Consider the following 27,709-nt stretch of genomic DNA (forward strand, 5'->3'; position numbering starts at 1 on the left):
ACTCACTCATAACTAGGGAAAGGAAACAGAAGTCCAGTGTGTAAGAAAGAGTAAAACAAACCTTTTACTGAAGCCTGAAATTATATTTTTTTATAGCTTTAAGTCATGTAATAAATGCTAACATGAGCTTACCCTGACAAGTCTTTCTCACGTCATCGTATTTGTAGCCTGCACCACAAACACATTCGTATGAGCTTATTAAATTTTTACAGTGAGCTTCTCCACAGATGTCTGCTGATGCTGTGCATTCGTCTATGTCTGCAAAACAAGCAATTAAACAACATGACTTCAGATGAGGATAATCACTTCACTGTTCGCACTTTGGAGTGGGCTCAGGGTCAAGAGCTCAGGGTCAAAATCCCTCTATTATTTTGGTAACTGGAAAAATAGTGTCTGTAAGAATCTACCTTCAGGGTTAGCTAGCTATAAGAAGTGACTTCAGGCTTTTAAAACCAGCTGTTGTTTCTTTCTTTAAGCCGTTAACCACTACTGGGGAAAAAAAACACCCAACCAACCAAAAAAAAAAAACCAAAAGCAAAGTGAGCCAGGAGGAAAACTGTAAAACAAAACAACTCCCACAAAACCAAAAAGCCCCACTCCACTCAGGGTGCTGAAACTGCGGGTTAAAAAGCGGGAACTGAGGAACAGCACTATGAGAGGAACTGAGCACTATGAACTTTATCAAAACGCAAAAGGAACATGCAGCCTGTGGAGCACCACAGTTTTCTGTTCTCCTTCCACAGAGAGGCAAACAATAATTTTTCACGCATTCACAAAACTAAGATCTAAATCTGCTGCTCTGTAGCGGTAAAGGGGAATCGAGGCAGCCCAATTTGTCACAAAGAACAAGCCATGTCTGAGAGATGTTGTGGGGTTTCATCATGAAGGCAGGCAATAGGCTGTAACTGAAGGTCCATAAAAACAAACAGGTATTTTTCTAACATGTTAACTAATACTCAGCAAAATCCTGGTGTTGGCAAAATATTTGCAGTACACTGAGGGTTTAATATTTACTTTTGCTTTCCAGTACATGTTAAAACTGCAACTACAGGTTACACTTTGTGATTTCACCACATATGAGTGAACTGACCCATGTTTATACGCGACATTGACACTGCTCTGACAGTGTTACGGTATTGTACAAATATACATACATACGAAAACAAACGTCATTGTGAGCCCATTCGCTGTCCACCTGTCCATGCCAACTGGCACCAGAAGACAATTCAAAAGGGAAGTTGGCTCTTCTAAGAAGCTGCTCCCATTAGAAAGGGAGACCGTGTCACCTCCATAGTCATCACTTTAAACAGTGGAAGCGACATAGAAATAAAATCCCGCTCTTTGTCTTTTTGCTGGTAGCATTAATATGTTGTTCAGATCAGGTATGCAAACTGTTTAGGAATCGGTTGTTACATCCATCTGTAAGAGGTATATACACAGACTTCCCTGTTTTTTCATGAGATACTCATAACTTTAACAGCCACCTGAGATCATTAATGAGTCTGTGTCTCAGCATGCAGTTTTTAACACTTTTAAAATCTCAGTTGCTTAGGTTTTGGTATGTATAAATTCATTCCGCAGTTTCAGTCAGATACTTTCTGTTCTCAGCTACTGTGTAAAACAGTTGCCAGCCTTCACTAGGGCCTTTCTGCAGCTATTAATATTCAGTTGCAGTGAATTTATCCATCTGTGTCTAGCTGAATTCACTGCACATATCCAAATTTAGAAAAATAAATTAAAATAAGAAACGCACAAAAGAAAAAACGAACGGCTCATATACTACAACACCATGAGACTGGAAAGAATCGCAACAACGCATCTGGCCAGCCCTTCCTCCTCTCAACGTCAGGCTATGAGGACTGATCAGCTAAACCAATTTAGCACAATCCAAGCCACAAATCCTCTGTGAATCATGCCTGTGTTATGATATTGGAGAATAGCACGGTGTGACCGCTGACAAGCCCAGGCATGTAGTGCTGGCTGGAGCGCCCCGTACAACCGCAGCAGAGTGCAGCTAACAGGAGCTACCACCAAGCCTCTGCTGCGCTAGGGAATAGGCACGGGCTGCTCATGCAACACAGCTCTGAAATACAGTCACAAGTCACTAAGCATCTGCTGAAGCAAACTGAGAGGCCCAGCACAGCTTACCTTCACACGTTCTGCTGTCTTTAAGAGCGTAACCACTGTAGCATGAGCAACGGTAGCTGCCTAGCTTGTTGAGACAGAGCTGGTTACAGCCGCCATTCTGCGCTCTGCATTCATTAATATCTACATCAAAAGAAAGTGTTACAGTCGGCTTTTCACCTCTGTAAATAATCTGGAGCGTGAGAGTGGGATAGGTGTTGGAAAACCAAACAAGAAACACTATTACAGCTGCAACACAATGATTACAAAAAGCACAAAGATTTCATTCAAACACTTCAAGTACATTAGCTCAAGTTCATTTAATAAAAAAAAAAAAGACAGAGAAGGAACTGTAACTGAGTGTCTCCTTCACAGCTCTGAGAATGCAGAGGAGTATCTTTAGTCACTGTGGAGGTGAAGAAGTTTGTTTGCAGAAGCAAACTAATTATAACTGATGTATGTTATATCACAACGAACTTTTAAAATTATACTATGACCAGTAAGTTCAGGACGAAAACTTTAAATAAAACAAGAACAATACATCCTTACTGTTACAGAACTCATGAGAGAATACGAAAAAGCTTTAAGTTCACAGCTATTGAGCACTGTGAGCTAAACAGTGCTCCACTGAAGTTAGCCGGAAAGACTATTAAATTCAGCAGAGCCTGGATTTCACCCTCAATGTGCCCTACCTGGTCATTATGTCCTGCTTGTCTATGGGACTCTGGAGTTAGCTGATGGGTAGAACAGCACATTTCATAGCATTTTATAAGAGAAAGAGGGGATATGCTTCAGACTGATCAGTTGCTGAGCTCTCAAAGCTGATTGTATACTGAGCAGACAACTGTCTCAAATGCTTAAATAAGCTGCTTGTGAGTGATCCTATAATCTCCCCACAATATTTACATCAGAAGGAGAGGCTTTGGCTCTTGGTTGTCACAACTCTGGACTGGCTGAAGGTGATTTCTGGCAATTACTTCATACTGGCAGGAAGAAAAGCAGTGGCCCTGACAGGAAGCCTTGCAGGCAGAAAAAAATCAAGAAACCAGAAAACAAGAGGAGGGAAGATAACTTCAGTGTTTCATAAAGGAATACAGAAAGCCCTCTTGCGGCCTGGAACTTCTTGCACAAATAATTTCTGCCTGAATATTGTCTTTGGAGATGGTGGAAATACACAGTGGAGTGTAAGTGGACGTGGAATAAGGTCCTACTAGTGAGGAGGCTTTAACAGACTAATTTCATCAGCTTTTACACCGTCAGAGTCAGACCCCATCTGCCTGCTGAAACTCACGGTTCCCATTGCAGGGGTGCTAGAAAGCAAGATGGGACAAATTCTCAGGCTCTGCAATCCGTGACCTGTTACACTGGGTTAACAGCAAGACTTGAGGCAGTTCTGCTTGGAAAGCCACTACAACTCTATTTCTGCTGCCCCTTTCAGAGGGGTGGGACAGAAAGTTGGAGTGTAACTTCTTAGATTACCTTCCCAAGACCAAGCTAAGATCCATTAAAAGGATATAAAAAATACTGAAGTGACAGAGTTGTATGATTCACAGAAGGGTAAAAACATGAGCAGTGTGCAATCCAGATTCAATTCTGTGACTTTTGAATTGTGCAGCCCAAGTATCAGTGACTGTTTGAGAATATAGCAAAACCCAATACATCTTTATATTATAGTTATAAAAGATAACAAAACCCAATTACCTTTTTCACATGTTTTTCCCTGCCAGCCACGCTTGCATTCACAATAGAAGTCCCCCTTGAGATCTTCACATTTGACAGTTCCCTCTTTGTGACAAGGATCAGGAGAACACTGGTTTGGCAAATCTGATTTATATAAGGAATAAAAAAAACCAAAACAAAGCAGAACATACATTGAAGTCAGTGGCAACCAGGTGTTTCACTCTTGTTAAAAGTCAAGAAGCTTAAACAGTAATGGGGAATCATTATCAGAAATACTCACACCTGGCAAAACTGGAAGCTAATTCTTAGTGCTCACGTGGTGAACAAGCTGTGCCAGGAATTTTGCAGAGCACATGCAGTGAAATTAATTTCATTGCAAAAGGGAGTGAGCTACCACCCCCACATCTGAAGGGCAAGTCCTGAAAGAAACAGCTCAAAGTAGCTCATTTTGAAGAAAGTTAATTCTACTCTCCCTAGTTTTGAGAAAACAGAAAGCAGGCAGCAACTAAACATTCCAGGAAGGATGGATTCTCTTTTCAATTACTTTTGATAGTTCAACTGAGGATCTCACCAGGGTTGATACTTTTATGGCTAACCAAGGTTTGTATCTGAAATTTTTGTCAGAGCTGTCCATCTTAGGCTTTTCTACTATGTAGAATGAGAATAAAAAAAGAAATACCAATGAGTTAACAGCATAAGAATCACAACCCACTAATCCAGTGTACAGACAGCACAATGTTCCTATCGGGCCAACACAGAGTGAAGTCTGCCACAGATTTTTAAGCCAAGTTCCAATAGTTGGCAATGGATTTTCTCCATAGGATTGTAGCAAGGACTACTGACCATACTTTGGGGAGGATGGGGGGAACAAATTTCAAACTACCATGTAACTGCTCAATGAATGGAAGTCACCTGTCCAAATTCACCTACTCACCTACCTGCAAAACACTTGGGGACTGTGTTTGCAGAGATAGCTAAAGGGAGGATCAGAGAATACCCTTGTCCTCACAAAAAAAAAAAAAAAAGAACTGGTAGTTATCATATAGCAGTAATGTGTTACTCAGGTGTTCTATATCAGTGATATTCAAAAAACATAAATATATTAACCATTTCCACAACTTTAACCAGAAGGAGCAGTGCAGAAGCTCATTCTGTAGACTGCAAAGCTCACCTAGTCAGAGGGCCGTTCTGTTTATATACCACCTCCCAGCAGTGGGCTTCAGGAGAGACAGGGCACTTCTGCAGACCTTCTATGTTTGGGTGAACTTCAGTCACACTCCAGTCTGCCATGGATGCCACCTGCTACAGAGAGCATTTGAACCTGACCAGAGCCATAGAAAACCTGAAGGAATGTATATTCACAATGGGACCGACCTACACTGCGGCAGTTAAACGGTCAGTTCCACTGTGCTCTGTGCTCTCCAGCACATGGAATGCATTGGAAAAGGAAGCCCTGTGACATGAAGGCATGATGTCTAGGCTTCTCTTCTGATGAGCATACATGGCAGTTTCTTACACCTGACCAGCTATGCCAGAGTGGGGGTGGCAAAGCTACAAAGCAATGAATCTACCCAACCCTTTTAGTGCATGATGCAGGAACTGTTGGCAACTGCTGCAGCTATCAGGCTTTAAAGGAAGAACTACTATCATTAACACTGCCTTCTGCAATCCTACAGTCTTGGCAGCACATCCTTACTACTCAGCAGAAACCCAGTTCGGTCCAGACAAAAGGAAGAGTTTATGAAAAGCGAAAAGCGGACAAGACAGATACATTTAGAGCACCTGTTTAGCAACATCCCTCTGAAGACCAAGTTTGGTCTGTGGTACTAGATTTGCAGTGCAAAAAGTGCTCAGTGGGTACACATTAAGCAAGCAGCAGCAAAGACCCCTTTTCATACACTGGTTCTCCTGAGACCAATGTTCAGTAGACCAACATCCCATTCAGACTCTTCATGACATTCTGAAACATGAACTGTGAATTGATGGGCATATGGGGTGGCAGGGAGGCATGCAAGGAGACAAACTGTAGCCCCGTCAGGCTTCTCAAATTGAGAAAAGTTAAGAATTGGATTAACTCCTACTTTTGTCAGGATTATACTTCTTCTACATTTGTCTTCTTAACATCCTCATTGTGACCCTAAAAGTCACCTTCATGACAGGTTGCTTTGAAATAACTTTAACATTTCTGTGAGTGCAGGCAGAAGCAACTCCCTTTGATGCCTTACAAAATGCTGAACGGCATTTTTATTTGCATGGACTGCTGTAGATTTGGATCTCAGTAATCACAGACTGGCTGATGTTGGCAGGCACCTCTGGAGGTCATCTGGTCCACCCCGCTGCTCACGCAGGGCCACTGAAAGCCAGTTGCCCCAGACCGTGTCCAGATGGCTTCTGAGTATCTCCAAGGATGGAGACTCCACAACCTCCTTGGACAACCTCTGCCAGTGTTCAGTCACCCTCACAGTGAAAAAGTGTTCCCTGACGATCAGGCAGAACCTCCTGTGTTTCAGGCTGTGCCCATTGCCTTTTAGACTTCCAGTTTGCCTTTTAGACAGCCGTTAAGATTGGTGCTATGTTAGGCATTAAAATTAGGCAAAAGAATACATTACAATGTTGGATAGCCTTTGTTTTATAGTCATCAAGAAAAAATAGTCAGATTCTTGGGCTGCACTGCACACTGAATTACCTGAAGACTGAAATTAGCTGCACACAATGTTGCAGTTTATCCAGATTACCATGGAGTACTAATTTCATATTTGCTTTCTATCTATCACATTGTGCAACAGAAAAGTTTTCACCGCTCCTTTCTCTGTAGGGTATTTGACTGAGCTTTGGACATAAGGACTGTCTAGTGCAAGTTCAACAACTATGACAAACATACCTGTCTGCTATGCATATGTTTATAATGAAGATTCCACTGTTCTTCTGAAGCAGACTAACAGACGCTAGAAATCAGCAGATGATTGGTAATGGCTGTCATTAAATATAGTGGGCTGAATCAAGCAGGACAAAATAGATGAAGCGAAGGAAAGAGCTCTATAAAAGACGATAAGGGACCACAACTGAATAAATTTGCATTTCAAGTTGTGATTTCATCCTCTTCTACCAAAACGCAGTGGTTCCATCTACTCTCTGACTTCAGGCCCTCCCCTGTAACCAGCACAGCTTCAACCTCTAGCTAGGTCTATGCCATTGAACAGATAAGCATTTATCCTGAGCCTCAGCAAGTTGTTCTATCATGGACAAGGGAGCAGAGAGACAGAGGACTGACCAGGAACAGAGTGTGACTTGGCCAAAGAAATGCCAATTTCCAGTATATCATCTTGATGCTCAGAAGCTAGTGCCTGGGAAAACTCTACAGGTAAAGCACACAAATTGTGTACAAAAAGTACACAATCCTAAGAGCCTCACAGAAATTACCATTCACTCACTGCAAACAAGGCCTAATTATCTTTCTTCCTCACCACTCCAGCTGGGCAGAGCTGGGGCAAAGCCACAGCCAAGGTAGAGGCCAGGCCACACAAAAGAAACACAGCCACACAGGCTGTCTGCCACATCCACCCACCAGAATACTTCCCGATAAATCACTGCCGAGCCGAAACACTGCTGGAGGTGGAGGAGTCAGGGAAGGAGAGGCCAGGTTAAGGAAGAGATGAGCCATGACAGAGCAGTCCTGATCAGCATGTTTCTTTTCCTTGGCAGACCAGAATTTGTATACAGTAAACAGAACGGTTTAGGTAGAGTAAGCTAAGCCTGATTTTTTGAAGTGGCACAAACTAAGCCTCCTGGACACGGCAGTGTTTTCAAAGTGACTTGTTAAGCAAAACAAGTCAAAAGGGTTATGTGTGACTTCTCTGGTGTATCCTCTAGCTTCTGGTTCTTTCCCTCAAAATGGAATCTGATGTGCGTTGCAGAGCCAGATGGAAATAACACTGCCCAGCAGAATACCACCCTATCAATAGCAACCCATGGTAAGTAGCAGGAACAACCATGGACGTTGCTACCACATCAACACTGTGCTGAAGGTTTGCTCCTCTTATCCTGAGAGTTTGAGAACATGAGACACAGTCTTATACTCTCCTGGTGGCTTCACAGTAGGAAGAGAAAATGGAGCTTTTGTTTCTAATTCATTTACATGACAGATTTTAGTAAAGCTTTTAGCAGTAATGAAGAGCATGACCTTTTTGTGTGCTTTGAGCTACGTCTGATAGCACATAAATAGCTCATAAATGCAGACAGAGAATAGAACTACCAGTTCCATTTTTGAAGGCCATATGGAAACAAGACTTTACCTAAGTACACTGACTGATGCTTCCAGTTCATTATTCTGTACGGTGAATTTATTTTTTGATATTCATAAAATGGTGTGAATTAAAACGTCATTGGGAAAATGCTCACTATTAAAAAGCAGACTCACACAACCTAACAAAAATCCCATTGTGTTTTTTAAGGCCACATGCAGCTTCATTTCAAGAAAAACCAATAGAGTTTTCCAAACTCTTGTAGAACCAAATCCTTAATTCCTAGGTGATCTACAGGATCTCTTTTAGAAAAAGATCCAGATCTGCAGACAAAAGCACAGGTATCTATGTGTAAAGCAAGCATCTATCTGCAAAGCAATTATCTTAAATGCTCATCACAGTCAGTGGAGATCTAGTCAGTACAACAGAGTCTGTAGAGTGATTCAGCACTCCCCAGAGCAAGAGGCAGTTTGGGCAGTCGAACCTCTCTAGAACCACTGATGGCAGATTAACTCTCCACTGTGCTGGGAATACTGCTCATGTAGGCACCTATGCTGGAAACACCTGCATCTACCTCGCTGAATCCAGAGCTGAACCCTACCTGTATCCCCGATCTAAAGATCTTATGAAACTGAGAATCCTCAAATGCCCCCCTCTGCTGTCCAACTGCTTTCACAGTTAAAATTTGCACCTTATTTCCAGTATAAACTAGTGTAGTTAATCACCCTCCGGTCCTTCGGTTGTGCAATGTCTTTGTATGCCAGAATAAAGGAGCCTTCCACTACCTTGTTTTGAGAGGAGAAAGGCTGTTGAGAAACAAAATTTAAATGCATTTTGCAGGCACAACCCCACAGAGCTACGTCAGCTTTTGGCAGTATCTGTGAAAAATTAAGAGGCACATTGGAATTGGCCAAGCACAAAGCCTGTCATCCTTCCAAGCGCATTTCAGGCTCCCTCTCCCTTACTTCTTCTGTGAATTGACAATGGCTAGCCAAAACTCAGCCATTTAAAAATATTTTAATATTTTAATGGAGGAAAATATTATAATTTTATTTCCAAACCACTGCCTCTGCAATGGGCAAAAATCCCTAAAAACAATTATTCACCTTTTTTTTTTCAGATTTTTTCATCACTACCCTTTAGACTTGCATTTCTACAACACTATTAGCTGTTTGGAACACGCGTTCCCAGTTGATACTACCATTTTAAGCAGGAACTCACACCTCTTTGCTGTGCCACACACGTGAGCAAAAGGAAGCGTTCAGCCTCATGTCCCACTTTCAACCAGCTGGCACGCTGCAGCGGACATGGGTACCACAGGTAGGAGAACTCCCAGTTCAGAGGACTCCAACACCCGAAGCGATACTGCTGCATTATATCAGGGCACATCTTGACATACTGCCTCTTAACTTTGGAATTCACCCTTCAAAAAAGGTTGCTGTAATGCAGTTTATAAACGTGAAAGCTCGACTAAATCCTGATCCTGCTTTGGTAGCACTGGTACGAACTCATGACTAATCAAACTTGATCACAGTAGGAGACTGAATCACAGGGGGAAAAATGAAAATAAATATACACACACACGTGATTTTCTCTCCATTTGGACTGATCTGCTCCCAGAACATATTTAGAATATTTATGCAGCTTTATATCTTTAGCACTGCTAAGCTTCAAGAGGGAACTGGAAAGGTATTAGAAGAGTTAATTAAATTCTGATCTCTAGTGTTAGGGGTGAACAAATACCCCTTCCCCTCCTACACAGATATTGGGTTGACTGCCAAGTCAATTTAAATTTTTAGAGGTTGCAATATTTAAAGCACGGTCACGCGATGAGTGAAACTGATCTTAACGTAAAGAAGTCCGACAGAAGTCTGGGTTTGACTATAAGCTTTTTTAAGGTCCCCTAACAGGGGCAAGCCAAAGTTAGCATTCAAGAAAAAAAAATAAAAGGCCAAGCATAGCGTACAACCTTCTGGTAAATCCTATTTCTCATCCCTCTTGCTTCTCAGATTATTCAGACCTTGGGAAACTGGTGGGAAAGAAATGGCTTGCATCATAAAATACCAGAGCACTGAAAGACAACAGCAAGATGGCAATAGGTGATAAAAGGGAAAAGGCCTTGTTTTGTTGCTCAGATACGACAAGCGATATGGAGTCTCAAGCCTAGAGAATAGGAAGGCCAGTACTAAAATGCTATAAAAAATGGAGATGGCTGAGCTGGTTCCATTCCGTCAGGTAACATGAGAGACATTTAACAAAAATGCTTACTATGAACGCATGTAAGGAAATCTGGACTTCTTGTATACGGCGACCCATATTTCTGAATACAATCTGAAGAACAGAAAATGAAATTGTTATTATTACAATGATGACATGGCAGATATTCAAAGCATGTAAAATCATACCTGGCCTACTGATTCATTAAGCAAGGATCTGGAGGGTGGATGCAAAATCTATGCAATATTATAATCTCCCAGATGCCTTAAAATTTTTAAGTTCATCAAAATTTTTTTGCTCTGATGTACAGTAAAGTTATAAGCCATCTGAAGAGGATGATCACTTTACCAGATGCTACCATGACTCTAAAAGCATGTTAGTAGCTACTCAGATTTGCCCTACTAAATCTTTTTAAAAAATCTAAAAAGCACATGGAGTTTTGTAAAACCATTGGCATTTGTGATCTTAAGAACGACATATTAAACACCAACAGAAAATAATATGATGCCATAACTATGATACAGTCAATATAATAAGCCAGTGGATCAATCAATAAAGGCACTTTTATTTTTTTAATAAGGAAATTAGTTAATAGCTAAGTTAATTAAGAAGGGGGAAATTACACAACACCAAAGATACACAACACCAACATTTTAACATGCAGAAAATACATTAAAGGATCTCTATATGTAAATCTATACATAAGTAAAAGACAAAATCACATAAGGAATGTACAGTCTATCTTAAAAGTTAGAAATGCATATTTACTGCAATCAGATTTCCATCACTTTCCTTAGCAGAGACTTCAGCTGTGACAAGCTCCAGTGTTAGGCACCACATACCAGCACTGCCACTAAGTAAAGGTAAAAGCTGCGACTCACCCAAGTATTTCGGGTAAAAATATTCCTGTATGAGGGGGAGGAAAAAAAAAATTCATCAAAGATTTATTAAGTAATATTTGCTTCTATTGTCATACTATTTAAGAGCTGCTGTTAGCTTGGTGATCTTGCATGGCAGTTGATTAACAAGGTTGAAACAGAAACATCCTCATTTCTTCTTATTCAGAGCCAGAAGCAGCACTGTGTCATACATGCATTTTGTCTTTTGAAAAGGAAAGAAACATTAGCTCCAGTCTCAATGGTTTTTTTGACAACAGCTGACCTGGTAAGTGGCAGTGACTGAGCATGAAGCCACTTACCCACTATCCAAGAGGTAAAGGTGCTGATGGTGGCATGAAGTAGGGGAAGGAAGAAGAATCTAGGGACAAAACCCCAGATGGAAAGTATAGAAACATTTGGTCACCCAGTGCCTCCTCGGAGGCGCTCTCCTGATGCAGAACTCTGGCAGCACCCTAACACCACAGCCGCTAAAATAAAAGGGCACCTTTTGCTCTTAGAACAATGAGGACCGTACCCCTCCAACAGCACCCATTGCCATACGGCCAACTCCATCACATAGTGGGGACTGTCCACTCAAAGAAGGGAATGCTGCCAGTTTGCAAGGGAGGGCAAAATTGACTTTCATTGACCTAAAACTGGACTGCAAAAAGCATTCCCACTCCTCTCATAATATATGGCCATGCGTCACTGTTCCCTACCTTGTGTCAACAAAGTGTAGCCATACGGTGAGAGCAGCAGTTTGCTGATGTGATGTGGATCTAACTTTGCAGGTTAGAAAAAATTCAGTCTGGTGAGACCTTGCCAGTTGCACGATTGCTTACACCAACACAGAGAAACAGCAGGAAAATACAGCTGTGCTGCATGGAAGAGCGGGAGATTGGCCTAAACTGATCATTAAACCACATTCTTAAAAAAATACTAAAATTCATGGCCAGGAAAAAAGGATTTCTTTCCAACATCACTTCATACTGGATTTCATAATGTGTATGTCACTAGTTCAAGAGCTGTTAAAATTGTAATTGGGGTGTGCAATGCGGATTATATCAGTGCTTAACTTTTTTATTAAAATAAACCATTTCTCATCTAATTATGAAAGTATATGCACAGTACAATTCTCTTTCATACAACAGGAGGAATTTTCATATAAAACTGTATCTGCAGTGAGATAGGGACAGTAAATATCCTGCATTTGACAAAATTAATTTGGTCTATACAATGTGCAAGATTAGAAACTATTTTCTCCTTGTATTACAGATGTTTGGATAAACTCATGGATATATACAGGCATGTACATACAAAAGAGACAGGCACGCACCATGATTCTAGTTGACCTGTCTAATGCAATGAATTCACTGACAAGGTCATGTAAACTCAAAGTTTTGTGTTGCTGTCATTCACCAGAAAAATCAATTGCTTCTGGCAAATGTGCCCCAGTTCCTGAAATGCACCATGTAAATATTCCGCCTAAATAATGACAGCATCAGTAAAGAAGTAGAAAAGCAGCTTAAACTTATTCCTATTTTCAATTCTGACATGAGGGTAATAGTTTTGGTACCTTTTGGGGTTGAGCTTTGCAATATCTCTTTGGGTTAACAAACTGAGTGAGGAGCTCAGAATTCAATACAGTCCCCTCTCCCTCTTTTTTTTTTTTTTTAAGGTTTACTTTTGGAAATTCAAGTCAAACAAATACAGTCAAAATAAAAGTAAAGTAAAGATGAGTGCCCAGCTGTGCTATAACCACAAACTGAACTTCAGCCAGCACTTGAGGAGAAAAAGGTAGCAGCATGTGATGAAATACTCCAACCATTTTTTTCGTTATTTCCCCTTTATTCAATACACGTTACAAGAATGTGCATCTGTATGTTACCACCAACAGGATAATCCAGACACTGGCAAAAGCAACAATTTCTGCACTCAGAGGACAAGAAACGGGAGCTTTCATATTCATGGCCACCAGCCTAATTGCTCCAAGTCAGTGACGGCAAAGGCATAAAACTTCACTTTCTCCTTGACCTCTGATGAATGAGCTGAGTGCTAGAGAAGTTGTACAGAGTTTACTTTTGAATGAAAGATTAAGGTAACTAGTTCCTTTCATTGCACAGATAACCCTCCCAATGAAAACTGACTGTATATTGATTCAATGCCAATTGAACAGCAGAAGAGTGAAACTCCAAGACACTGTACCACAAGCTTCATTTCACGAGGTACATAATGGGGTTAAGTGATTTAAACAGGAGGCTATTAATAGAAAATTAACCCTTCTTTCCCTCTCTTCCTCATTTGCTAATGTTATACAAAACTACTTGCTGACGAGTAGTGCTGCTCCAGGTCTACAGGATCTGCTGATAAAATCATTCTAAACTAAAGCAAGGTGATTGCAGGTTCCAACGTTACTTATTCTTGTATGATTCTTTTCCTTTTTCTCCATAATCAATTTTCCTTACAACAGGCTTCTGGAAATACAATGACAATCTCAATTCAGCCAAAAGATTAATCAAGAACATTGGACAAATGATCTTCCACCTTGAGAAAAGGAACTTGCTTAAAGTGAAAGTAGCGGTCCCTTTTCAAAAAACACTGATGAGAAATTTTCCCAGTTAAAAATTCAAGTTGTTCCTAACCTGCACAGAAAGGCAGCCAGACATGAATTATTTCTGTGTGAGTGCTCAACTCTACAATGCCTTTTCAGTCTTCTGCACTGTACTAAGTCTTAATGACCCACAGATTTCAGGGAAGATGACAGCCCTGTACAGGGTCTGCCTGTATAGTATAGTCCTATCACAGCCCTACCCTGTTAAAAGTCTGAGACTCATCTTCCCTCCACCAGAAGTCTTCAACTGTATTTTCAGGATCCAACAAAAATGCCGGGAGAGGTGCTTTGAGGCTTGCTAACAAGGAGTTAGCAGAGATTCTCTGCTACTATTTTGCTGATTTCTCAGCTAGTCACCTTAAATTTCAGCCTCACCAAATATCTCACCATCCAGAAAGCCACCGGGTATTCACTGATTCAGGATCAAAAAGTATGGGGGTTATTTAACTGTGACCACCGTGGTAGCAAAAGTCACCATAGAATTAGTGTTAAATTTTCAGCCTGGACTCTGGTAAAAGGTTAACATCTAAATGTTGTCAGTACTTCCGCTTTGGATTTGCTTTCCTAACTACTGCTGAAAATAAAAGCAGGAGCAATGGGCTTTTTAAAATAAAAAGCTATAAACAAATACATATTGGACATAAGCATCCTCTTGATAGGCTGCTGTACAGACACTGACTCAGCAGGCTTTCTAACTAATCTGTCCAGCAGTAATGTCCCCATACATGCAAGAGGAAGACAATACCTTGCAGAATCACCAATCTCTACAAGAGACCAACCTTCAAAAACCTGGTTTCAACAGTTCCAACTTCTGTGTCTGCTCCTACCAAGAAAACCTTATGTATTTCCAACCTTCCTTCTTGTGACCCAACACACTTTCTGTCTGCCTGGTTCCCACGTATCAACCAGTACAACCAGGACACCAGAAGCTTCAATAGTCAAGGGCCTGGCACCAGGGCACCGCAGCCTGCATACCAGCATGTAGTATGAGCTACACACCACGTGTCATGTGCTGCCAGAAGTACAGCTCAGCAGAAAACTCAGGTAAAGAGCGAGAAATATGAGACTGGGAAGAGCCTCAGATCTACAAATCTCCACCCTTTCAGTGAAGTGAAAAGTACGGCATAAGGCCAATCCCTCTAGGTAGGTCCTGGCTTGGTTACTTCAGCTCAGTTCAAGAGACCTCCTTCTTGCTGTCCACAAGACAGAGCTGTGCTTTGACAGAAAAGATTTACGCTCTCCAGCCCTCGCCCCTTCCACACAAACACATATACATGCTAGAAGCAAGTCTTTCAATGTATTAAACATAATTATTGCTTTCTACAACAGTAGTGCAAGACCTGAGTGTATGCTTTTATTTCAGGGTAGAGTGACACTAAACACTTTTCCATGGGGTTAGGAAGTTGCTTTCCCACCTACATCCAGAGCTTATTCCTACCCTTATAACATAGCCAATACAACACTTAGTGTGGGTATCTAAAATGAAAAGAGACTGTAAGTTTAAGAGCGTCCTCAGAATAACCCAACCCAAACCACACTTGCCAAACTCCAGGTTGTTCATTTTTCCATTTGTTTTTTTTCTTCCAAATGTTAATGGTTGCAGTGAAATAGGTAAGAATAGCTTCTGTGAAGCCACCCCCACAATACCCTGCATTGAAACAACTGAGGAGAACAGCAACATGAAGGTAAGAATTCATAGCAGGGCTGTGGAGTCAAAGGTGCAGAAGTACTTACATCAGCTTCCCTGCCAAAGGAAGCCTACAATGTGACTGGGGTGACCTCTATTTTCACCTCTATGGCCAAACTCTCCCTTAGTGGTAAAATCCAGAGGTTAGTGAAATTATACTGGGTATGCATTAGTCCCGCTGCATTTTTAGAGAAGATGGAAGAACACCAAATCAGAACAGGCGTTAACATGAGTCACTGTACAAAAATAGCCCTTCTGAAAACATAACAATGACCCTGTCTACACCAGGAAAATGTTCTCACTGTTGCTTAAAGTAATTGGCAACACTGGAAACCTCAGCCAAAAGGGCCTGCCAAATGCTTCTGTTTGTTTTGCTTGAGCTCTAGGTCAGGTAAGCCTGATCAGCACCGAATCTAATCAAAATCATGCTTGAGCTCTAGTGGCAGCAGATAAAAGACAGTCTACAGAAGGACTGTTTGTGTTCCTGGGCAACTGGCTTTTGGTGGCCCTGCCTGAGCAGGGGGGTTGGACCAGATCACCTTCAGGGGTGCCCTCCAAACTCAACCACCCTGTGATTCTGTGATTCTGTGACTGCAACACTGCTAACACTGAAAGACCTCACAGACTTGTATTAGCAATGGTGATTTCTAAAAAAGCACTTTCTTAGTTACCTAGTTACCTCTTAGAGAGCAGTGACAGCTCCCACATTATGCCCTTTTCTCTTTTCCGTATAATGACTCTCCCTTTGCCTATTTCTATCAGGACTGAATGTTTGTCTTGGGCATGGCCGGACCTCCTTGTTTATAAATGTACTTCATGTTTCCACACCGCAGGCGTGCACTACCCTTGCAAAGAAATGGCCACTACCAACCATGATTAGCTATAATTTAGTGTTTGACTTGAGTTTGCTTTTATACCGACAGCTGTTTAACTGTTATAACCTGAGAATGCAAACCTCATTAATACTCAAGAGCTCTCTGCATTTTTTTAAACTCAGCCCTAGGCTTTTGATGCATAGCAAATCTCATGCTGAATGATGAGGCCTTCCTCCCATCCGATGTAATTAAACAGTCCTACAGTTTAGAATTTTAAATATATAGAACCTATAGTTGTAGATTTACACTCAAATCAGTGCCACGTCACCTGCACAAGCTTTTCTTCTCTTTGTGAGGAACCCTACACTCAGCCAGGTTAGTTTGCTTCCTACTTTGCTTTGGGGCAGCATGCATTCTCTGTGCAAGGAGCAAAGAGAACTTCTCTCCAGAATTTGGCAAGTGAGGCTTTAGAGAAGCAAGCAGGTCTTGTTACAATCCAAAACCAGCCTCGAGGTCTCATCTCCTACCACCAGAGTTACTGTTGTTTAGGTAGCTTTTAGATTTTGTCTCCGTTTGCAGAGTATCCGCTTCACTGTCCAGCTAGTCTGCTGCACAAAGACTACAACTGCCCCTTTGACCAAGTTGTTCATCTTTCCAAACAAGAAGCATTCAGGACCACCATTTTTTGCATCACCTGTTGCATAGAGACTAGGCATCTCTGCAGAATCCTGGAGACTGGAAACAAAAAACATCTATTGTCATAGCTTCCCCCACCCTCTTCTGAGAGGCAGGACTATTTCCCAACAGTGTACTGAGGTGCCACTTCAGCAAAAGATGTTGCTCTGCAATGAGGAAAAACCCACCAATTATTAGAATGCACAATTACAGGGAAAAAAATAATGAAAGGAAAGGAAAGGAAAGAAGGAGAAAAAAGAAGTTCCTGTATGTCACAGCCAAGCAAAACACAGATACTTCACATTTGTGGAGATAAAGGGGGCACAGCGACATGATTTCTATATGCAGCCTGAGGCAGGGTTTGATTGGACAGCAACGGTGTGAAATGGATGCAACTGATGCCAAGGGCCAAATATTCCAACAAAAATAATTTGTAGAGTGATTCCAATGAGTTGGTTGCATGTGCTTTTAAGTTACTCTTAATGCAATCCAATCACAAATGCCTTGAGGATGCTTCAGGATTGAAAGGGTACTTTCCCTCCAGTTCTTATTTGAAAAGAGGATCCCAATTTGATAACAGATCTTCACTGGGTGTTACTTGTTTGAATCCTTACTTGTTGCAATAGCTGCAGTACCTGTACGTGTGGTTAAACTAACACTAAGAAACGTAAGACAAATTAAGCAAACAAGGATCTGACAAAACACCTAGCGTATGTAAAAGGCTGCCTACTTTCAACATCCTATATTGTGCCACCTCTCCGCAATTATTTAAGCCTACTTAAAATAGAACACATTATATATCGCACCCAACACGATATGAAAGTTTGTGATTTCTTTTATAGGCTCTGTAACATTTTAACCACTGAAGTGAAAAAATACTGTATTTTTCCCCCTCCTGTAATCTAATTATATGGTTTCTTAGGATTTTGCCTACCTGCAGAGGTTGCAACTCACAGTTACAGCCACTTTAAGGCATCACTGGATTTAGCCTCAGAGGGGACAGGCAAGTGAGGAATAGGGAAGTGACATCTGAGACAACACTAGGGCCTTGTGACAGAATCTGATCTCATACTTCCCTGTTCATTTTACTGAACATTTATTCCCTTATACATTTATTATTTTAATAACTAAGTAACTTCTGCTTTTTTGTTCCTGTCCTAATTGTTTTCTGGAATTGAACTAGAACTCCCTGTTCCAGAAGTCGGTCAAATGTGGTAGCTCTCCAGATGCACATGATTTTGTACAGTGCAAGCACGACCCATTCTCCTTTTATCTCTTCATTTATGCACCCTTCTGGTGTGCAGAGTGACGACAACACCAGCACTTCACTCCCTTCCTGGGTATCCTCCTTGCTTTCCACCCTTGTTCTTCCTCTGGGTCCCACTGCTGATGCTCAAAGGATCAGGAAGAAAACCCAAATCAATAAATAAGGAAACTCCCCCACAGACACATGCATGTGTGGAGAGCCTCTAGAACAGCAGGTCATAACAAAACTGTGATGAAGGTACAGATATGGAAAGGAGACCTGCTGAAAAGCTTACATCAGATTCTCCAAGACCTGGTTATTCGTCCCCTTCTTTGACAGCATGAGCTCTGATCACCCTTTCTGCTTCTCCTCTTGCACCTGGCCTTCCCATCCTAAACCTACACTGTCATTTGCAATGTGTTGGTGCAACCCTTTGTGAAGCTGCATGGTGAACTGGAGCAGAGAACTGATCCAGCTGCAAAATGATCATTTTTCTCTGCAGGCTGCTTTTCTTTAGATCAGTTCCCTAAATCGGTTCATGCAGTTGCACAAATTGCTGTGCAGGCAGTGTAAACAGAATAAGCAAAGGGTTTGGTTACACCAACTAGATCAGCTGAGCTCCCAAATATGAAACCAAAGCCTAGCCTAAAAATATTGTAAGTGGAGGCGAAGTAAACCTCCCTACTATATTTCTTCTCAGTTTCTTCTAAATCTCTGATGCTGTTTCCTTGATCTTCATACTTATTGGAAAGTAATTGCTTGTAATTCATTAAGTTCACTTAGAGTTTGGAGCACGCATGAACCACAATTGCAATTTTTACAGATTCAATGCTTCTCTTACCCGAATCTCATGCAGCTGTACTAACAAACTGTATTAATTCCCAGTAGGCTGCTCCTCTTTTTTTTTTTCAATTTAAAAAGAACATGAATGAGCCCACAGCCACAAAACTGTTTTCTTATGTTTAATTGGCTTTTTCCCCTCTCATCTATTTGTTAAAACCTATTGTGTTCCTCTAAAAAACTGACTTAACCTACCTTTATCTGCTTTTTCCATTATCTTCCATCCTGACGCAAACGTTATAATCCCCCTGTTTCAATTTACCATTCTCAACATCTTTTTCCATCCTATCTTCAAACAGCCCCTCAGTATAATATTCACCACTTTTGTTTTCTCTTGTTCCTCCCCTCCTGCTGCACAGGAGATTTAACAAGTAGTATTTTCATGATGTGCTGTTTCAATATTTCCAGGTCTATTCTGAACTTCTGGGCTAAACCCACACGAGGAGAAACAGATAAAGATCAAGTGTGCCTGAGTCCAGCAGAGTTGATGGAGCTGTGTCTGTTTCCACCAACAGCAAACTTTGCCCACCCTTCTCAATAACTTTTGATACAGCAGCATTTAGCTAATAAATGTATGACTTGCCTTCTAAGGCAGGCAGGAGTATTTTTGTCACCCTCCTGCTACTGAACTCCACCACCAGAAACAAATTCCCTGTCTGTACCGCCAAGTAGATAGACGCATCCTCCTCCCCAGTCCCAATCTGTTTACCTCCCAGATCAGTTAGACTCACTGGATTTTGGTACAACGGCCTCCCATCCTGTGTTTCCTTTATAAGAAACTAGAGGGAGAAGGAAGAAAAGGAAGGGAGAAAGCTGGTGCTTACCCAGATCTCATTCCAGCAGAGTGGGGATACTACTGTGGCATATATCATAGAATCAGAGAATCATAGAATCATTTAGGTTGGCAAAGACCTTTAAGATCATGAAGCCCAACTGTTAACCTAGCACTGCCAAGGCCACCACTAAACCATGCCCCTAAGCACCACATCCAAATGTCTTTTAAATACCTCCAGGGATGGTGACTCAGCCACTTCCTTAGGCAGCCTGGTCCACTGCTTGACAACCCTTTCTGTGAAGGAATTTTTCCTAATTTCCAATCTAAACCTCCCCTGACGAAACTTGAGGCCATTTCCTCTCGTCCTATTGCTTGTTACTTGGGAGAAGAGACTGACACCCACCTCACTACAACCTCCTTTCAGGTAGTTGCAGAGAGCAGTAAGGTGGCACTCAAACTTTTCTACTTCCTTCTTCTCTCCTTCAAGCCATTCCTGGACAAAAGTCTAAATCTCCCTGTATTTTCTTTCATGAAATCTATTGAGCAGGTACCACTGTGCCTGGGAATCCAATTCTTCCATATACTCAGTCCAAGCAGGTTAAATCATCAGCACAGAGCTCTCCAGTAACTCTTTCCTCTCTCAGATGAATTCTGCACCAAGAAGAGATACAGAAATTTATGCCAGCTATAGATCTAGCCCTTGTTCAACGCTGCCAAAATGACATAACAAATGGGTATATTAAGAATTTTCATAGCAAGTAAATCTATATTTTTGCCTGGATCTAGAAAGGAATATTCTATACAGGGTTGATGACATCTGTGTTTAAAGAGTATATCAGTATTTTTAATGTCTAGACTACACAACATGCACTAAATTACTCAAAGAAATTTTATACCGCTTAACTCTCCCAGCAACTCCTCTTATCCCCCTACATGCCTTCGTACTTTTCTGATTAGTATTTACAAATACGTATCTACCTTGCTATTCTTAGAAATAAGACCTAAATATTGTCTGCCAAGGACCCCTCCTAAAAGATCAGAGTAAAGTTTGGATGACTCTAGTCCAGGCATCCACCTCATCTTTGTTATCACGACAATCTCATGTAATGGAAGAAATAAAGAAATTAAACCAATGAGCCAGTAACACTGTGAAACACAACCAAACTGACCATCATTGCACCCTATTTATTACTTCATCTGCATTTCAGCTTCTCAATAAGCCCAGACTAGCAAAAAGAATGCTGACGTTGCTGGATGTTTTGTTAGGATCAGTAATTTTCAAGACATGACTGCAAAAAGCCCCGAAAAGCCTGGTCAGGTCTCCCTGCTGCCCTTGCTATGAGTTGACTAAAGACCTCCTGAGTCCCTCTCAGCCTGAATTACCCTGTGATTCTCTGCCAGTGTTTGTGTATCTGAGAAGCCATAGATTTTAACAGGAGTTTGGATCCAAGTTGCTCAAAAAGCAAGAGAACCCTTCGTGTGCATGCCTATGAATCAGATGTTCCTTCTGCACATGTCTGAAAAAAAGCTGGCTTTCCATGGTACTCTATTGAGGGATGAATCCATAAACAGTAAACACAGGTGGCCAGGCTGACCGACATCAGCATTTTTGGTGGGCCTAACACCTTTCAAAGTATTCAGCATGGCAATTTCAACGGTGACCTGCAGGAAGACCAGTAATTCTTCAACTGCAACAACAGCAAGCAAGATGTGCAGTGCCAGATGCTGCACTGATAAACTATGGTGCCAAATGATGAGGTTGCATCCAAATACCTTCCCTATGCTGAGCCTTTCGAAACAGAGAAACTCCTTGCACAAGGACACATTTTTGCTGTATTTATTCTTTAGTGAAATCCAATGTTTCCAAGAGCACCAGAAACCACGGTCCCTCTAATTTACATGCTTGAATGACCACATTTTAGAACAGGTCAACCAAATTCCAGAGCAGTTTATCAGTCAGTTAACAAGCTGTAATACCTTGACGGCATACCAAGGTCAAATATTTCTGCAGTGCTGCTTTTTATAAGGCCTCATCCACATTTTAAATAAGATAATGTTCTTATCTTTATATCCAAGGTATTTTGCAACTTCATCCCTTCTATCACACCTACCATATCTTTTTAATAGATCACATTTAGAAACAGTCCTCATACCTCCCATGAACATGTTTTCCATCCTTATTTTTTTCCCACCACATTATCTTTTCATTTTTCTGTTTGGTATCTCTCACATAAATGTAATTATAAAACAGGAACCACCCCAGAACTCTGCAGTAATATCTAATGATGTTATAATCAGCTTCATAAAAAAAGATAGGCCGCAAGACTCATTAACCTCGGCTCACACTTGTTTTTACCATGTATAGTCATACAAATAGCACAAACTGAGTTTTGGTCCGCCTCCTAAAAAAAAAAGAAACAATCTAAAAATGTTTCAATTGATCTTCCTTCCTCCAGTCTGGGCGAGCTGATATTTATATTTTCCGTAACATAAAAGACAAAAGCTGCAGTGGCCTACAAATGAATGGCTATTTAGCCCTGCCTAATACACTATTCTTAGCAGTTGATGTAAGTAATCACACATGTGGCAACACCCGCATTCAGGTTTCAGAGAATGTGTATCTTCTGCTGATGGCTTGCAGGTGTTGCTTTGGAAAGCTGATCACCGAAGCAAGGGAAGGCACAGAAAAAGGGTATAGACCAGTCAATAGGAATGAAAAGTCACTTACCTATACCAGAGCGCTCTTTTTCCGTGCCTTCCATTGCTGCAGTAGGTATCTTTCCGTGAAATGTTATTCTTGGCTAGCTGTTGTAACTGGCCGGACCAAGCTATGTTTTAACCTGGGAAGCATCATGTAACCTACACTGCAGCCTTGCTTCATTCTACCTGAACTTCTGAGGCTGCCTGATTGAACAAGTTAATGTGATTTCATATGACAGCTTTAAGACATAGGTTTTGAAATTAGGCCGTGAAACTCTTCACACAACTGCAAAAGAATTAAGAATGGCAAGGTTTGTAAGGAAGACTCATACATTTCATTAGATCATCTGATGGGGGACAGGGAAGAGAGACAACGCTTTTGTGCTCCCATGGCAAGCCTTTCTTGAGGTCGAACAGAGAAGCAGCAAGCTATTAACTAAGCTCATATTAACTTTCAGTTGTCAAGGCCGCAAGACCATTGCTCCCATGGGACAGTAAACAGCCAAATGCCTACATTTGTGCTCATCCGGTGCTTTAAAGCATGAAACCCAGGAGATGTGGACAGACCTGAAAGGCCAGATCAGCAGCACGCTTGCCTACTACAAGGTTAGCCATGGGGCTCAACGCAGGGCAAAAAGTGCCGTAGCTATTCTTTCTGCTATGACCTAAGTAGTTAATCACAGTGACCAGGTTCAGCAGGCAGAGACAAAAATGCCAGCCTTCCTCAACTACAAGGAAACATCAGCTGTCAACAATAATACGTACGTTTCCCAAGTCAATAAAAAGTCCTCACTTTACCAGCATGGACCAGCTGCAGCCTGACAATACGCTGAAGCGTGACTGCAGTTACTGTAATTCTTCAAACTGCTAGGTGTTCTTTATCAACAGTTTTCAACTTTCCTGTCTCAGCGAGCTTCCTTCTTCTGTCAGTCACCAGGACAGGACATACTAGGCAGCATCAGTGAAATGACAGCATGATAATTCCCTGGTGTTTAAGAAACACGTCCATAACCTCAGGTGCGTATTAGAGAGATATGAAAAGATCAAGTCAGATGGAAATGCAGATGAGGAAAATACTCTGCCCATCAAATCTGCAGATACTGCCAGAGGAGTAGTCTCTTACGCCTTACAAAGCACTGAAGGCTTCCAATGTGTCGAGTAATAACAGCCCACATACATGACCTCTGTCACCATGCATTAGAAAACTGCTACTGAACAGCAGCTGCCGCTTTCCTGTCACCCACTGACTGCAAAATGGATAGGAAGGGCCATAAAGCTCCCTGACAGGCGGTGGCACACTTGCTTCCCAGTCAAATTGAAGCAAAGTAACAGCAAGGAGCAGGGCATACTGCATGTAACAAGCAAGTTCACAACTCTTGGGAGTTTTGTGCCTCAGAAAAGGTCCGATCTTATGTCACTGCAGACCTAAAGGTAAAAAATACAGTACTTTGGTGTAGAAGCACATGTAAAATAAGCAAGGGGGCACAGACACGAGAAGCTTGTCTAGCCTTAGGGATATTTCTTCAGGCGTTTTCAGAACTAGACAGAGACCTAGCAGCAGTAACGAAGGGAATGCAGCAAAAATATCAAAATCATTTGCAATGACAGAAAGTTTACATTGTCCTGCAAAACACGCTTAAATGACATGACTGGATCTTATAGGATTTCTATTACAAATGAAAAGATTTTAAAATAAAATTATTTCACTATTTTCATTACAGTAGAACTGTATTTTTTTTTCAATATATGAAATAAGTACAGAATATTGTTAAAAACTCCTGACACATTTACACAGTCTACCACACTCTAAACTGTTCTATTAATGCATCACCTTTGACTGCTTTCTTGGCCAGAAGCCAGATAGCCAAACCGGTGGCCTCAGGTCACCTTTTTTCCAGAACGCTACAAAATTCCATTTGGGATATTTTTCCTGCATATGCTGCTATAGAGTGAATTTTCATAATGTGTTTGAAGTTATGTTATTCAACGTGAATATGGAAATAGTTGTGCCAGCCACTCTCACCACTTTACAGTTATTCATATGCTGTATTAGCTCAGTTCTACAGAACAGAAGCAAAGGCTGCTGCAAGCAGATGTGACTACATGCACGCATAAGAGGTGTACCGTTAAACGCTGCCTGGGCAAGCGCTCCACATTAAGCTCTAAATTAAAGGGTGTCAAAAAGAAAAGCCAGCATCACAACGGCTTTGCCATACTTAACTGCTGCCTTGTGACAACAAGCTACCGCGCTGTATATCCAGTGCTAATGAAGCACACATGTCAAGACTTGTCTGACTGAAACATAAAACATCTCCTCAGATGAGTCCCTCCCTTGCCTGTGGTGTGTGTCTCTGTGTGTACACACTGCTTCTTTCTCCCTCTCTCTCTCTGCCCTATCTTCTCCCTAGAGCATCATACCATTAACAGGAACACACTGTGCAATATCAACCTTCAGTCTGAACACTGAGAAAATCCACTTCCCAGTGCTAAATCAATGCCAGAAAATCTCTGCAACGAGAACAGCCTATCCAAAACAGTGCAGAGAGGAGGTGTAAAGTAATTGGAAGAGAAAGCCAAGCTTAGTAAAGCAACACAACTGATCCCACATACTGTCCAAAGTGAGAAGAGGACTGAAGTGAAAGTCAGCCTTGAGAAGACTCTCAAGAAAAGTCAGCTCTGTGTGCGGTGCACAGGCTGCAACCCTGTGAACCCACGCTTCGTGTTGGAAGCACAGCAGTACCATGTACCCACACACGTGCTCTCCTGCTGTCTGCATGTAGTGACAGGTCCTGAACCTACTGGTTCCAAAACACTAACCAAGCCGAATACGGCCCAAAAAGGATAAAGTGTGTTTATGACATACTATTTCTGAGAAGCCTCTATTCTGACACATGCCACAACATCAAGGGAATTTTAAATACAGCTGGGATGGGAGGGTGAAGGAAAGAGGGACAATGGGGTGTCCAGATGGAGAAGCCACAGCATTACGGCGCACTGGTCTTGCTTCAAGGATTTACACCACAGGTGAATAAGGCCCTTCCACTCTTCGGTGACAGAAGCCGTGCTGGCAGGCACCAGGCTGGGCGCTCACCCAGACCATCCCCACTGAGGCATTTCTAACTGGATGCGGCCCTTGTGCAGGCTGAGCGCTAGTTATGCCATGTGGCTTCGGGTCTTTCACCTAATGGTTCTGGTACCTCCTCCTCCTCCTCCTCCCAAGGGCTTCCCCAGCTGTGCAGGCAGCTGGCATCCAGCTGCAGATGGATGGAGGGCGACCAGGAGGGGAGAGCCGCACAACCCACCAAAATCTCTCTGCGGCGGCTTTGCCCCCTTACCGTCTCGGGGTCGTTCTCAAACACCTCCCGGGCCTCTTCCTTGCTGCAGTGCTCCTCCACGCACTCCCTCTCTAGGTGCCCTTGCTTGGTCTCCTCGAAGATCTGGTAGGCTCGCCGATGCCTCTGCCGCAGGAACTGGGCAGCCTCCGGGGCGCGCAGCAGCACGGCTGGGCCGCCGGTCGCCGGCGGGGGTGGGCGAGGATGAGGAGGAGAGGAGCAGGAGGAAGGGGAGGCAGCGGTGAACAGCTGAGCCCGCCTGGCCGCTATGTACCGACCCCCCCCCCAACCACACAAACACCCCCCGCACACCAAACCGCCCCGCCGGTGGGCACCAAGCGCCCTCCCTGCCCGGCGCCCCGCCCGTGGGTCCGGGCGGCCTCGGCGCGGCCCCTCCGCAGCGGCGACCCCGCCACCGCCGCCGCCACCGCCGCACCGGCATCCCCCGCTGCTACCGCCGCCGCCGCCTTTCCCCACCGCAGCCCGGCCGTGAAGCTGCGCATCCCGCACCCCGTTCCAACCCAGCAGCTCCGCACCGCCCCCCCCCCCCCACCTCCGGCCCCCCTCAGACACACACGGGGCGGTGGGGGATGCTCGGCGGCGTGTGCGGGCGGAACGGACCCCCGCCACCCCCGCGGTACTCACTCTGCGAGGTGTCCGCCGCCAGCAGGACGAGCAGCAGGGCGGCCCCGAGGGGAGCCGCGGGATGCGGCATGATGCGGCGGCGGCGGCGGCGGCTGGGGCCGTGCCGTGCCGTGCCGGGCCGTGCCGGGGGGGGGGGCCGGGCCGGGCCGGGGGGTGGGGGGGCCGGGGGGCCGGGCGCTGGCGGAGCGGAGCGGGGCGGGCGGGCGGGGAGCGGCGCTGCTACTGCGGGAGCGCGGCGCCGGGGAGCCCAGCGGGGGAGCCGCGGAGCCGCTCGCCAGCCCTACCCAAAGGCTCGCCAAGTCACAGCGCCGGGCCGCGGCCGAGGGACGCACATCGCGGCGGGGCACCTGCGGGAAAGGCCGTGCCGAGCTGCGGAGACGGGGGTGTTGGGGGGTGGGGTGGGGGATCGGGCCGGTGGGCGGACAGCGGGGCCCGGGGAGCTGGTGGGAAGGCTGCTCCCCCCCCCGCCCCGGCCGGCCGCCCCCCACCGCGGGCGCATCTCTGTAACAGCTCCGGGGCTCATCGTTAGGGAGAAGCTGGCACGAAACCCAGCCCAGCCCCGCCTTGAATTAGAAACCTGGGTTCTCCCCACACCCCAAGACGTTTTTCACAAAAAAACCCCGTTCTTTTCACATTTTCTTAGCAACCAAACTTGCAGTCGATAGCAGTATTTTAGGATAAACTCCTCGGGAAAGAGATGAATGGGGTTTGTAGCGATATGTTGCGTGCTGTCCCTTACTGTCCCTCGCCATCCGTAATTACACAGGGCATGTCTGATGTAGGAAACCCTGTTAGCTGCAACCCAGAGCTGTAGGGCCAGAGCGCAGAGCTGCACTTTGGACTGCCTATTGCCACTGCTTTAAAACCACCCCTGTTATCTCACCGCCCTGCAGATGGGTAAATGGGACAGATAACACCAAACCTATACATTCTTCAGGATACCCCTAATGGTATAACTTGTGTGGAAACAATAACTTGTCTAATGTAATCTTAGTATTTAGGTGTCTCCACAGTGAATTACTGCAAATACAATGTAATTCATGTAAACAATGGGTTTACATTACATATAGCTGAAGTGAAGTACAGGAAAACATAAAAGCCAGCTTACTCCTTCAAAGCAAGCATTCCCAGGCAGGTATCTTCTGCCTGATAATAGCCAGTAGTCAACATATAGGTTAAAAGTTATAAAAATATATAAACCACCATGGCATGGTCTTTTCTTTCTGTTTTCAGCTTCTGAAGT

General features: G+C 43.3%; 1 protein-coding gene across 1 annotated transcript in view; it reads right to left on the reverse strand.

The window, feature by feature from the left end:
* The window catches only part of GAS6 (growth arrest specific 6), a 43,238-nt gene extending 16,656 nt beyond the window's left edge, over positions 1-26,582 (reverse strand). Inside the window, exons 1-7 of the mRNA XM_075091761.1 lie at positions 26,467-26,582; positions 25,825-25,991; positions 11,144-11,168; positions 10,314-10,376; positions 3,826-3,948; positions 2,149-2,268; positions 133-258 (exon numbers count right to left, since the gene is read on the reverse strand). Of these exons, the coding sequence (XP_074947862.1) occupies positions 133-258; positions 2,149-2,268; positions 3,826-3,948; positions 10,314-10,376; positions 11,144-11,168; positions 25,825-25,991; positions 26,467-26,536 (694 nt within the window). The 5' untranslated portion in view covers positions 26,537-26,582. The remainder of the gene's footprint in view (positions 1-132; positions 259-2,148; positions 2,269-3,825; positions 3,949-10,313; positions 10,377-11,143; positions 11,169-25,824; positions 25,992-26,466) is intronic.
* Between the last annotated feature and the right edge of the window lie 1,127 nt (positions 26,583-27,709).

The sequence above is a fragment of the Phalacrocorax aristotelis genome, chromosome 1, assembly GCF_949628215.1.
Source record: "Phalacrocorax aristotelis chromosome 1, bGulAri2.1, whole genome shotgun sequence".
NCBI classification, from domain to species: domain Eukaryota; kingdom Metazoa; phylum Chordata; class Aves; order Suliformes; family Phalacrocoracidae; genus Phalacrocorax; species Phalacrocorax aristotelis.